Source organism: Lygodium microphyllum, chromosome 15 (assembly GCF_053477565.2).
Source record: "Lygodium microphyllum isolate KBCC chromosome 15, Lygodium_microphyllum_v1.1.10, whole genome shotgun sequence".
Lineage (NCBI taxonomy): Eukaryota > Viridiplantae > Streptophyta > Polypodiopsida > Schizaeales > Lygodiaceae > Lygodium > Lygodium microphyllum.
The window spans coordinates 101,836,751-101,849,783 of record NC_141149.1 but is presented as its reverse complement, the minus strand read 5'-3'; the positions used below and the strand labels follow the sequence as shown (position 1 = coordinate 101,849,783).

Here is a 13,033-nt window from a genome sequence, read left to right as displayed (position 1 = left end):
CATGTAGTCTATGGTTTGGAAACAAACTTATACAATCTTCACTTGGAGGCAAATTTCTTCAACATTAAAAATTTTCCTTAGCAAAGGCATGTATGGTGGATCGTTGGCATCTTTGAAGGTCCAAAAGTACATGGTCTCCCAAAAAGGCAAATTGCTTGCCAAATGTAGAAGCAGTAGAGACTTGATCAAGAAAGACCCCTCACACATCTTGCGTGCTATCGACAACTTGAGGAGGTGGCACCCTCGCACAAGGAGGAAGACTTGGATTAGCTGAGTGCTAAGAACCAACAAAGCCACACCATTCAATAGGTTAATTTTTTTTCCTTTGGAGGGCGGTTATGAATAAGCTCCTATGAGGGAGAGGCTAAGTAAATTGATAGGGAACTTGGAGCAAGGTCAAAGCTTGGATCAAGAAAGTAGGTTTTAATGAGTAGTTGGATGCTAAATTGGTTCTTTTGGGTGATTGGGGAAAAAAAGAGCAAGCTCTCAAGCTATGGAATGTAGTGAGAGCTATGATGCTTGAGTAGGTCTGATGCTTGAGTAGGTTTGGAAGTGCAAAAAAAAGCTTGCTTTTGGCAGGTGCAATAGGACTTATGGGACTAGTGAGCTATGGGAGAGGATTAGGAGGGAAATCCTGGGAGCTCTCCATGGTCGTGTTTTGTCACATAAGGCCTTCAAGGTCTTTTACAAAGCTTTGTCTAAGGCATAAGAACTCTTCTAGGGAATGGTCCTTTAGTGGCTATGTACATATTCTACTTTTTTTTTGATAATTTATTTTCCTAACCACGTTATTAAAAAACATTAAAATTTTTAATATAAATTAAGCAGACTTGGGAGAGGGCATATTCAAGAATCATCTAGTCTATGGTTTGGAAACGTTACAATGTTTAATTGGAGGCGATCCTTTTCCAAAATTATTAATATTTTAATATTCATATAAATGAAACGGGACTTGGAATTGTAAGCAACATTTTTAAAGCATAAGCGAGGAGGACAGCAGACCAGCATTGTGAAAGGCCATACAGCGAGAGAGGAAGACAGTGAACGTCCAAGCGAGGAGGACAGCAAGCCAGCATTGCCAAAGGTGATACAGCGAGAGAGGAAGACAGTGAACGTCCAAGCAGCCGTGTAAGCGAAAATGGAAACCTGTGAGTTTGCGCGTCTTCTGTCTCCTTTCCTTTCGTCCCTGATGATTTTCTTCGCTTTTTGCCAGACTAGACCTGGATCATCATGTCCACCTTTGGCTCCATCACAGCTCCTTCCCCTCACAATCCCAATAAATCGGTCGAGGTTGGTCTCCCTTCCCGCACAAATGTGCAGTCTGAATGACGTTTCCGAAACAAGGAAAGCCATGATTAAGTAGAATGCTCTGTGTGGAGTGACCAGTTTTGATGAAATTGTGATGGAAGTGGGGTAAGCACCACAGACGGTGAGAGTTCTAAGCCTCCAAGTCGCAAAAATTGTATGAAATATTATGTCCTCCATGCATGGAAATGTTGCAACAAGCCTTTTCATGAGTTTTAAGCCTCCAAGACAAAGCTTTATCACGAGCTTTAAGCCTCCAAGATGCAAGAGTTTTACGGTATCTCACATGCTGCATACATGGCAATGTGGAAACGAGCCTTTCCATGCTTTCGCAGTGGAAATTGATCAATTGGATTTGCGAGTTTTGTAAATTCATTAGAGCATCTTCATGTTAATGGTTAAGGAGCAATGAATCAAGGGACATAGACCGAATTTCAATTTCTAGATGCACGAAAGACTGATCCCCATGTGCAGAGACTAGCATGATACTTTTTAATATCAATCCATTCTAGTGGAGTTGTAAAATTGTTGATGTTAAGGAGAGGGTTCAACACATTAGATTAGGGTTTGTAAAAGGAAGATAACACTAGAACTTGAATCAGATGTTTAATCAGCCCATTTTGAGGTACCTATGACACGCCAAAGAATCACCACCCTAGACACTTACAAAATAATATCAACCCATTCCTTGAAAATAAAATCCCTTAATAGTTTGTGCAAATCAAGTGACATTGATGTAGGGGAGCTTTATCAAGAGCTTGAAAAGAACCTTGAATGAAAATTTTTTAGAGCGATGAGCTAATTCTTTGATATGTTGTTTTAGACTATTGTTTGATAATTATAGTTAGTTTTAGGATTTCTTGTGAGGATACATTAGGGTTTGCAGAGAAGATGAATTGTGTATGAAGAGCCACACGACTAATAAGTAAACTCAAAAATGAATAGAGACGAGTGAAATGAAAATTCACGTAATAAACCGAGTGTATGGAGGTATGCGATTCAAGGAATGGTCAAGGTTGGAGGGCTTTCCAACAGCCACCTTTTGTAAAGGGAGTGGGCTGATGGATGCCGAAGCAAGGTGTCATACTTTGACGGTTCCAGATGCAGAAAACCACCAAATTTGATACCAAAGTGAAGGAAATGGTTTGGATAGCAGTGTGGCAGCAAGAACACGGCCAAACACGGCCAAAGGTAGCAATCCTTGGACTAGAGGATGTCACCTAGGCTGAGGAAAATGTAGATTGAGAATGCGGCAGCTCTTTGACTAATGGGGGATGTTGTGTGTGAAGTGTGGCAGCAACTGATGTTGCACCAGCAGCACGGCAGGAGGATTGCACTGTTTAGGAGTCTTGCGGGCCATGTAGGCAAGATGCCAAGGCTGGACTCAAAACCCTGACAGGGATGATGATGACCAGCAGTAGGATGGCTTGATCCAATGACAATTGGCAGCAGGACGACGGCAACTAGTAGCAGCAGCAGTTGTTTATGTCTCTGGCATGGAAGAGAGATGACAATGATGGCTGGTAGGCATTGAAAGCATGGTTGCTGATGATGATGGGAATGATGGCAAAGGCGAGACAAGTTGGCATTGAAAATGAAGTCAAAAGTGATGGAAAGTATACCCAACCATTGGGTCCCTTTTGTAGAAACTTCCTCTACCAAATGTCCTATCAATCTTGATTGTCGTCTTTCTAGTAAATTTTCTAGAGTTTTGGTTTGGGGCTGTATAAGAGCTGAAGAAATTAGCCAATAATTTGAGATTGAATTCGGCTAAGATCTGAGGTAGCTTAATAGCTCCTCTCAAGCCAAAACAAAATGCCAAGCACGATAATCTTCCACTTCAAAGAGACTAAGGGATGAAACAAAGGGTTTCCTGAAGTATTGCCCTAGGTCCTTTCAAGATTGCAAAGGTGATGCATTTCTCCTTATGGAGATATACTTACATACATAGACACAGATATGTATGTGCACGCATGCGCGCGCGTGCACACACACACACACACACATCATAGAAATAGGGAATAAGTGCTGCTCCATCTTGTAGGAACACCTAATATGTTTTAGACCCTCTCATGAGGTGAGATGGCCAAGGAACATTCCTTGCCGGGCCTAGTTTCATTCTAGACCGGTCTTGTTTGTTTTGTACCTTGCTATCACCACCAATTCTTTAGCTACCCAAGTTTCCTTACATAATAAATTGGCAGTGCAGACATGTGAAAAGATATAGATGGCAAAGTATATGAAGATGATAGTGTGTGTGGAATTAGAAGCTAGTAGCTATGGTTGATCCCAATAAAGGCATTGTCATCATGATGGAAACATGTGTGTGGATATTTAGACTCTAGAGAGAGAATTGCAAGAGTAGTGAATAGGTACAATTGATGAGGCAAAAGGTAAGTTTACTTGTAATAACAATGTATCTAAAAAATGCAATGACTTCTTATTGGGCTTGATAACTTGTTGGTTAAGGCAAGAACCTAGCTTTATGTTGACGTCATGCATCTTAACATGACCAGATACAATAAATCTTTTGCAAAGGTGTGTTTCCATGTTGACATATTGAAGTTCATAAGGATCATACACCAACAATTCCTCTCTTGGTCAAGATATTGGCCATTGGAAATGACATACGATCAAACTTCAAGAGCAAGTAGAAGTGTCCCACGATCCATATCAATAGTGTTCATTGGTGACCATTATGTGAAAATGGGTAGATGATTGAAAGCTAAAGAAGAAAGATGAACACTAATAGAAAGAAAGAACACATGAACACAAGAAACTTGGAATGAATGGACAATGGAATCCATAGTATGAAGCATGAGATGTGTAGTACAATATCGGCAAGGCATTGGCACAATGAGGACCGGTATTTATGCTTCTAGTCTTCCTCTCTCCAAGGATACAAGATGATGTGATACAATTGAGAGTGGAGTATTTATAGAAGTCTTGGGATGAGATAACTAAAGGAACTTAAAAATGGGCCAACAGCTGCTTGTATTAGGTGCCAATTGATGACTGAACATAGTGCCTAAAGCTAATGATACATACTAAACTTAACACATTGATGGTTAATGGTGAAAGTATTGTCAAAATAATAGGTATACTTTGATATCATGTCAAAATAACGGAGTGTAGAGAGACAATAGGGTTTGCGGGGAGTAACAGAGAGTGTGTATAGCAAACACTCAAAGAGAAGAGAAACTCAGAAACACAAGAACATGGTGATGGCACGCTGAATCATGCAATGAGAAAAAAAGCTAATACATTAGAGCCGAAGCTCAAAAGATAACTGCATTGTCTTGTCTAAATGAGGCGGCAATACTTGTGGGAAAGCTGCATAGTGAAGGTAGCGAAGCACAGTCCTTTGGGCAATGGGCTATCGAAGTAATCATTGGAAGGAGAAGGACAACTGTCGAGGGAGTGAACTACAATAGTCCTTTGATGCCATCGGATATGTGGAAGATGATCACCAGTTGTTGAGGGAGCGAGCCGTAGTCCTTTCATGTCGAGGAGTGACTTGGGCAGCTAAATGCAATCCCAGAGTGTTGGAGCTGTCAAATGCAAAGAGAGTAGCCTAGATGCTGATGCTAGGTGGATAATGATGACGCTAGATGATGGAAGATGAGCCGGGCTACAAAAATGCAAGTCCTAGCAACCTGTGTGACAGACGAGTGACGCCAAGTGATGGAGGAGAAGCTAGACTGCAAAAACGCAGGTCCCAGCAGCTCTTGTGATAGATGAGTGATGCCAGGTGATAGAGGAGGAGCCAAGTTGCAAAAATGTAGGTCCCAACAACCCTTGTGATAGATGAGTGATGAAACTACTGACGCTCGGTGATATAGACCATCGCTAGAGGCTAGGATGCTGATGCCAAGGTGGAGATGATGACACCAACCAAGGAGAAGATCTCCACATTGAAACATGTAGGTGAAGGTGGAGCTTGATGGAAAAGGGTGTTGACGCCAAGTAGATGATGGTGACGCCAGGTGGAAGATGCTCCAAACGCAAGGCGTGATGCTGGAATAGGGCGCGTGAAGCAAAAGAGGAAGGTTGAAGGCAACCATGAGCCACGAAATGCAATGTCCTCATAGAGGGGTGTGAGGGTAGTGGAAGGGGTTGGCGAGAGAAGGGAAGCGATGGTGGTGACCAAAGAAGGTGGTGAAGAATGACTGAAGAAAGTGGTAAGAATGAATGAAGTGACTTCCTATTTATAGATATAAGCTGTCTAGGGTGGTGCACCACTGTGTGGGCACCCATTGAAGAAGTATCCAAAATGTGGACACCAACCCTTTTTGGGGTTGTCAATTTGAAACCCTAAATAAGTGTGTAAACTGAAGAAATGGTTTCTCAACAACCCCTCTCCGGCCTAAAAAGGGATGAAGAAAGAGGAGTGAAGAGAGATTCGATGAAGAAGAAGAGGATCTTGGAGATCCAAGATTTCCACGTGAAAGGTAACCTTTTTTTAAAGAATGAAAGGGTGAGAGTGCGCAATGGTGTGCAAGGTCAAGGCGTTAGCTGAAGAGCAGAGATGAGCTAAGAGTTAGAGGAAGAGTGAAGGCAGAGATAGGTGTACCGATGTAATGGTACACAAAGAATAAAAGAATGTATTTATATGTCAGGGTACATTAAGGGTGTGTTCACACCCGTAAGTCTATTTACACAGAGATGAAGGGACTTTACACCCAACAACCTCCCACTTAAAGGCTCGAAGTGGTACCTTTAAGCTAACCAACTCTCACTAAACGGATGCAATGCTCATGTTGAGCCTTTGCAAGACACTTAGTGAGAACATCTGCAGGGTTATCTTGGGTTTTGACCTTAGTCAATGTGACAAGACCATCATCCAAGGCCTGTCGAATAAAGTGATACTGAACATCTATATGTTTGGTATGTGCATGGAACATGGCATTCTTAGCCAACATACTACACTCTGGCTATCACAACCAAGGACTGGGGTACGTGAAGAAAGACCAAAATCCTTGACCAGACGGCCAAGCCAAATAGCTTCTTTAGAAGCTTCAGTGGCTGAAATATATTCAGCTTCTGTAGTACTCAGTGCCACAATTTTCTGCAATCTTGAACATCAAGAGATAGCCCCACCAACCAAAGTAAAAACACACCCATTGTTAGATTTCCTAGTATCAAGATCTCTTGCCATGTCTGAATCACAAAATCCTTGCAACTCTAGTGTACCCTTTCCATAGCATATTCATTTTTCTTGTGTACCTTTCAAGTATTTGAAGATACATTTCACTGCTTCCCAATGTGGCTTGCTAGGGTTAGACATAAATCTGCTAACAACTCCCACTGCATGAGCAATGTCAAGGCGAGTTGCAACCATGGTATACATCAAAGATCCACAAGCTGATGCATAAGGTATACCCTTCATGGTACTAGCAGCTACATCATCCTTAGGGCAATCAGATTTGCTAAGCTTTGTATGTGGCGGTAAAGGCACACCAAGAGGCTTAGCGTTAGCCATATTAAACCTGTCAAGTACTTTGCTGATGTATTTGTCCTGTGAGAGAAACAACAAATGTTGCCCTTTGTCTCTTTTAATGTGCATGCCCAAAATGTGTTCAGCTGCCCCCAAACTTTCATAGAAAAGGCTGAACTCAGCTGCCTTTTAAGAGCATTCAAAGTACTCTTATGCTGTCCTACAATTAGCATGTCATCCACATATAAAACCAGCACTATAAGGCTGCCATCATCAGCCTTTTTAGTGTATAAGCAATGATTTGCATGACTGCGTTTAAATCCATGGCTGAGCATAAAGGTATCAAAATTTTTGTACCATTGTCTAGGGGCTTGTTTCAGCCCATATAAGCTGTGTTTTAGCTTACAAACCAAATGTTCTTTTCCTAGAATAGCAAATCCTTCTGGCCGTTTCATGTACAACTCTTCATCCAAGTCACCATGAAGAAAAGCAATCTTCACATCCATCTGATCCAACTCTAAATCCAAGGATGCAGTGAGAGCAACTAGTCATCTTCACCACTGGTGAAAAGACCTCCTAGAAGTCTATGCCTTCCTTTTGTGTATAGCCCTTAGCAACCAATCGTGCCTTGTACTTGGGCTTCCCATCAATACATTTCACTTTGTAAACCCATTTATTAGGAATAGCTTTCCTATCCTTGGGCAAAGGTACAAGCTCCCATGTGTTATTTGCATATAGAGACTTCATCTCTTCCTGCATAGCAAGCTCCCACTTCTCTTGTTTTCACATGATTGTGCCTCTTTAAATGTCAGAGGCTCACCCTCATCAGTCAATAAAATGCAATCCAAAGATGGTTGAATCCTCTGTGGCTGCCTTCTGACACGTGTAGACCGTCTTACCCAATGATTTGTATTATCAGGTAGTGGGCCTACATCCTGAGGAACATGCACACCATCATTAGGTGGCTGATTTTCAGCATTTTCTTGTTGCTGTAATCTGTTTTCAGCATGTTCTTCTTGCTGTCCTATTTCATCCTGTGCATCTATTTGCTGTCCATGATCTTTTGGCTGTAGCACAATAGGTTGCTGCTCATTTTCAGCATCAAAAGGGACAGAACTTTTAGCTAATGGCTGCTGAATGGTTGGCTGTTCATGTTGAAATTTGACCTTCATTTTGTCAAGAGCATTATGTGTAGCATTTTTCAGCAACTTTGCCTCATTAAATACTACATCTTGGCTACGTATTATCTTCCTACCTTGAGGAAGCCAAACTCTATAACCGATCTCTCCCTCATCTCCATATTCCATGAAGATGCCCTTGATGGATTTCATGTCTAGTTTGGTCCTCTGTTCTACAGGTACATGCACAAAGGCATCACAGCCAAAGACACGCAAATGGTCATATGAAGTAGGTTTGCTAGACCAAACCTCTTCAGGAATGCCATTTTCCAATTCACGATTGGGAGAGCAATCGCATACATGAACTGCAGTTTTAAGAGCCTCTCCCCCTAACTGTTGCGGGAGATTAGCTATGGACAGCATGCATTTGACTCTCTCACAAAGTGTGCGGTTAAATCTTTCAGCCACGCCGTTTGATGCAGGATTATAAGGGGTTGTCAACTCCCTCTTAATGCCATGCATCTCACAAAACTTGTTAAAGTCTTTTGAGACATACTCACCCCCATTATTTGTTCTTATGGCTTTCAACTTAAGCCCTTCTTGTGTGGTAACAAAGCCATGAAACTTTTTAAAAGAATCCAACACTTCCTTTTTGCTCTTAAGTGTATATACCCATGACTTTCTTCTGAAATCATCAATGAAAGTAATAAAGTATCGTGCACCCCCATACGAATTAACAAGCATAGTGCACACATCAGAGTGCACTAGGTCAAGAGCATTAGACTTCTTAACGACGCTAGAGTAATAAGGAGACTTCACTTGTTTTCCATATAAGCAATCATTACAAAATTCGAGACCAACGCCTTTTACATCAAATCTCCCTAAAGAGGAGAAAACCTGAAGGCCTTTCTGGCTCATATGACCAAGTCTTTTGTGCCAAAGCTCCATCTATGAATGGACTTCAGCCATAGCCAAGAACTTGCTAGGTAATGCTTTACAATGCAAGTAATATAAAGTCCCCCTTTTGTTGCCTTTAACAATTAGTATAGAGCCCTTATAGACCTTTCAAGATCCACCACCAAATGTAGTAAAGTACCCTTAAGCATCAAGCTGCCCAACTGATAGTAGACTTTTCTTTATGCCAGGTACAAATCTGACATCCTGCAAAATCAGCTCTTGGCCATTTTCAAGAGCCAAGTGAATGGTGCCAACACCCTCTATCTCACATGCATAGTTATTACGCAAGTAAACCTTGCCTAGGCAACCTGCAGTGTATTTAGAAAATGACTCCAAAGAGGGGGTAACATGAAAAGAAGCACCGCTGTCCACTATCCATGATTGTGATAGCCCATCATGAGCTGAAAGTAAGGCATCAATGACCTCTTTTTTGGTGATGTGCATATCACCTGTTGCTGCCATAATATCTACATCATTACATGAAGCTACAATAAGTATCTCTTCAGTGTCAGGAACCTCTTCAAAGACCACACTGGATGCAACATTTGCATTTGCAACTTCTTTTGAGGAAGAGCTGTCATCATCTTTCTTTTTCTTATCTGTTGTTTCTTTCTTCCTTGCTTTTTCTTGAAGTACCGGCAATCAGACTTTTTATGCCCTTTACGCCCACAGTGATAGCATGTGACATCCTGCTGTTTGCCCTTGCTTTTACTTCTGCTTTTCCCTTTCCTGGCTGTATTACCCCTCTTTTTAGACCTGTCTCTTACATGGTAAGTTGAGCCACTGCTTTTACCACTAGACTTTTTTTTGATTTCTTCATTGAGGATTAAACCTCTAACACCATCAAAAGTCAAAGCAGGGTTGTTGCTAAGTGACACAACCAAAGATTCTCAGATGTTAGGAAAAGTCATAGCTTTCAATTTATTATCGAAAACAATCAAACCAGAGTCCTGCAATTGACTCAAAACCCTTGTGAAAGCACTCAAATGCTCAGATGCTGGCTTAGACTCATCCAATTCCATTTTCACTAGTTTATGCATAAGATGCACTTGATTCACAGGAGTTGTATTTTCATAAGTATCCTTAAGCTTTTTCCATATAGCATAACATGTATCAAGACGCTTGATGTCTGTAAGTACATCATCAGACACTGCTATCTTAATGTATGCAATGGCCTTCTTATTAAGTCTAGCCCAATCCACATTTGTCATAGCTGCAGGCTTAGTCTCCAAGAGAGTATTTTCACGGTCCTTGAGAAACAAAATGCCTTGCATCCTATCCTTCCACAAGTCAAAGCCAGTCCCATCAAACCTCTTGATTTCAAAGAGGGATTTAGTGTCATTGCTGCTAGAAGCATTTGCAGCCATTTTTCAGCAATAAACTAGAAATTCAATGCTGCAATTTATGACAGCAAAAATGAGCTGAATATTCAGCTGATTTCAGCCCAATTTTCTAGCAAATAATAGCAAGATTTAGTCCAAGTACATGTACAGCAGTAGAATGAATGACTTTCAGCAGTATGACTGCAATTTCAGCATACATTAAATGCATACATCACTACTAGGTAGCTCCCACTTCAGCAATATCACCAAAAAATACATCTGCACCAATCCCAAATCTACAAATGATCACTAAGACTATTGCAACACGAATAATCAGCAATACATCAACCCAATGGGAGCTGTCCAGCAAGTGTACTGCATACGTATGTGCTCGTATCGTCTTTTGATACCCAAAACACCAAGAAATCTCCTCAATTTCTCCAAAAATCGCACAAGTGGGAGATAAAAAAGCTCAAATCACTCTGCTTATAACCACAAGATTGCTTCAGAAATATTCCCAAAGCGCATTTCACGCATTAACTTTGCCAAAATCCATAGATTTCAGCAAAAAACCCAAAATTTCTTTGACCAATCTGCCTTGATTGCATTAATACATGTTCCCGAAAGCATAAAACATGCAAATTTAGCAAAATTTCACAAAATTTTGCAAAAGCCCTAAATTTCTCGGTTCCAATTGTGCACCAATGTCAGCCAATTTGACTCAGCTGACCAAAATTTTACCAATACAGCAAAAGCCCCAAATTTTATGGGTCCAATGTTAAGAAATTTCACTCGGATGAGCAAAATTTCAAGAAATTTGGCGAAATCCCCAATTCAAACACGCACAATGTCTGCAATTTCTGATGCAGATGCCTCAATCTTGCACGAGCAGCACTCAATCTGAAAAAGCCCCAAATTTCTCTGCCTTAACCTGCACAAACTTGCGAACTGTGCTTGCGCACGCAAACCTCAGTCAGTGAGGAAGGGGTCTCCTTATAAAATTAATGAAAAATTGACGTAAATTGCTGATAACGTGATGAAAACATCAGCCGTTGACCAGCCGCATGTCCTGCGTGCCTGTCGCCTGACGAATCTACCTCCGCCTGCCTGTCATCTGCCTAGGAGTTGTCGTCTGCAGTTGTTTGACTTGTGCAAGCTGTCGCCTGTTGCAAACTGTTAACGTAGACCGGAAAATTGACAACCTGACCTGTGGGAGGTTACAACTTGTTGAAATATGTTGCCTCGATGCGCGCGCAGCCCTGTCTGTTGAAAAATGACTTGTTGTTTTCTTCGCACGTGTGAGCTGAAACTGACTCGCCTTGACTTCGGGAAGGGCGCACACCTTCATCGAAGCTCTGATATGAGTTTGAAGGGGTGAGAGTGCGCAATGGCGTGCAAGGTCAAGGCGTTAGCTGAAGAGCAGAGATGAGCTGAGAGTTAGAGGAAGAGTGAACGCAGAGATAGGTGTACCGATGTGATGGTACACAAAGAATAAAAAGAATGTATTTATGTGTTAGGGTACATTAAGGGTGTGCTCACACCCATAAGTCTATTTACACGGAGACGAAGGGACTTTACACCCAACAAAGAACAGTAGATGGGATGAATTGTAGAACTAGACTCCACCTTGGGAGAGAAGCCACTAGCTATGTAACTCCATGTTGGAAGGAATTCGAAGGTCTTGTCACCAAGTCGTGGTTGAACCTCCAAGGCCTCAATTTAGGCGGTCTTTGAAGATCCTGTGTATCAAGGGAAGAAATGACTACTCGAGGACAGCCATCCCAAAAGAGTAAATGGTGGGTGACAACTTCATGATGAGAAGATGCCCCCCTTGAGGGTGGAGATGCAGGGGCCCCCTTAGAAGCTGAACAAGCAGAAGCTCCCTTTGAGGGGAAAGAGAGTACATCCCCCTTTGCAAGAGATAGGGAGTCTATAAAAACTCATGGATCACGGACTCCGAATCATCTGATGGCAAAGGAAGTGTCGCCAGTCGGGTTGAAGAAGGTATATAGGGTAGCGAAGATGTTGAAGAACTCCTAGAGGTGGCCTCTCAAACTTGAGTAGTTGAGGGTGGGAAAAAGGGAGGCTCAAGTTGAGCCAAGGGTGGGCAACAATCATTGTCTCTCAGTGGAGCGGACTGTGGAGCCAAATTAATAGGAGTCAAACAACCACTCTCTCTCGAAGGAGTGGACTGTTGAGGGGATGTAAGCCAACAATCATCGTCTCTTGGGGGAGCGGACTACAGAATCTCGGGTCGTCGAGTTGGCATTATTGAAACCCTAGAAGAAGTAGAAGCAATCTTTGTGGCGCATTGCATGGGTTGCGAGGTCATGGTACCAGTTGATCCTGCTATGGCTAGAAAGGGCTTAGTGCGCATCAGAAGCATCTTATTGCCTTGAGCATAAAAATATGAAAGCTGATGCAAAATAAACTCTGTGGCCCAGAAGGGAGAGGTGGTACGACGAGTGCTTGGGGGTAGACGCATATACTTCGGCAGGTAGGGAGCAAAGGTCCATGGCAGCAAGCATTGATGTAGGTTTTAGTGATGCTAGAAGAGAAGCATCTAGTGGTCTGTCCATTTGCCTATCGAGAGGTCATAGCACCGAAGTGTCGACCTGTAAAAGGGAGGGTGGGTAGGAGAGGAAGAGAAAGATATCTCTCTCTTGGTGGCACAATAGAAACGAAGGGGGAAATCAATAGATGATGCCGAACCTGCGACCTGTCTTTGCCTTCTCTGATGAACAAGGTCTTTAGCTCTTTGAGCTCTTGCACTATGATACCATGCCAAAAATAATGGTCATAGCACCGAAGTGTCGACCTGTAAAAGGGAGGGTGGGTGGGAGAGGAAGAGAAAGGTATCTCTCTCTCTTGGTGGCACAACAGAAATTAAGGGG

The 13,033-nt window shown here is 42.2% G+C and overlaps 1 protein-coding gene across 2 annotated transcripts in view; it reads left to right on the top strand.

The window, feature by feature from the left end:
• Positions 1 to 981: 981 nt before the first annotated feature.
• RAE1 (Transducin/WD40 repeat-like superfamily protein) overlaps positions 982 to 13,033 on the top strand; it is a 72,110-nt gene continuing 60,058 nt past the window's right edge. For both annotated transcript variants that reach the window (XM_087694502.1, XM_087694501.1), the window contains exons 1-2: positions 982 to 1,128; positions 1,214 to 1,290. In XM_087694502.1, coding sequence (XP_087550628.1) covers positions 1,231 to 1,290 — 60 coding nt within the window. In that variant the 5' untranslated portion in view covers positions 982 to 1,128; positions 1,214 to 1,230. The remainder of the gene's footprint in view (positions 1,129 to 1,213; positions 1,291 to 13,033) is intronic.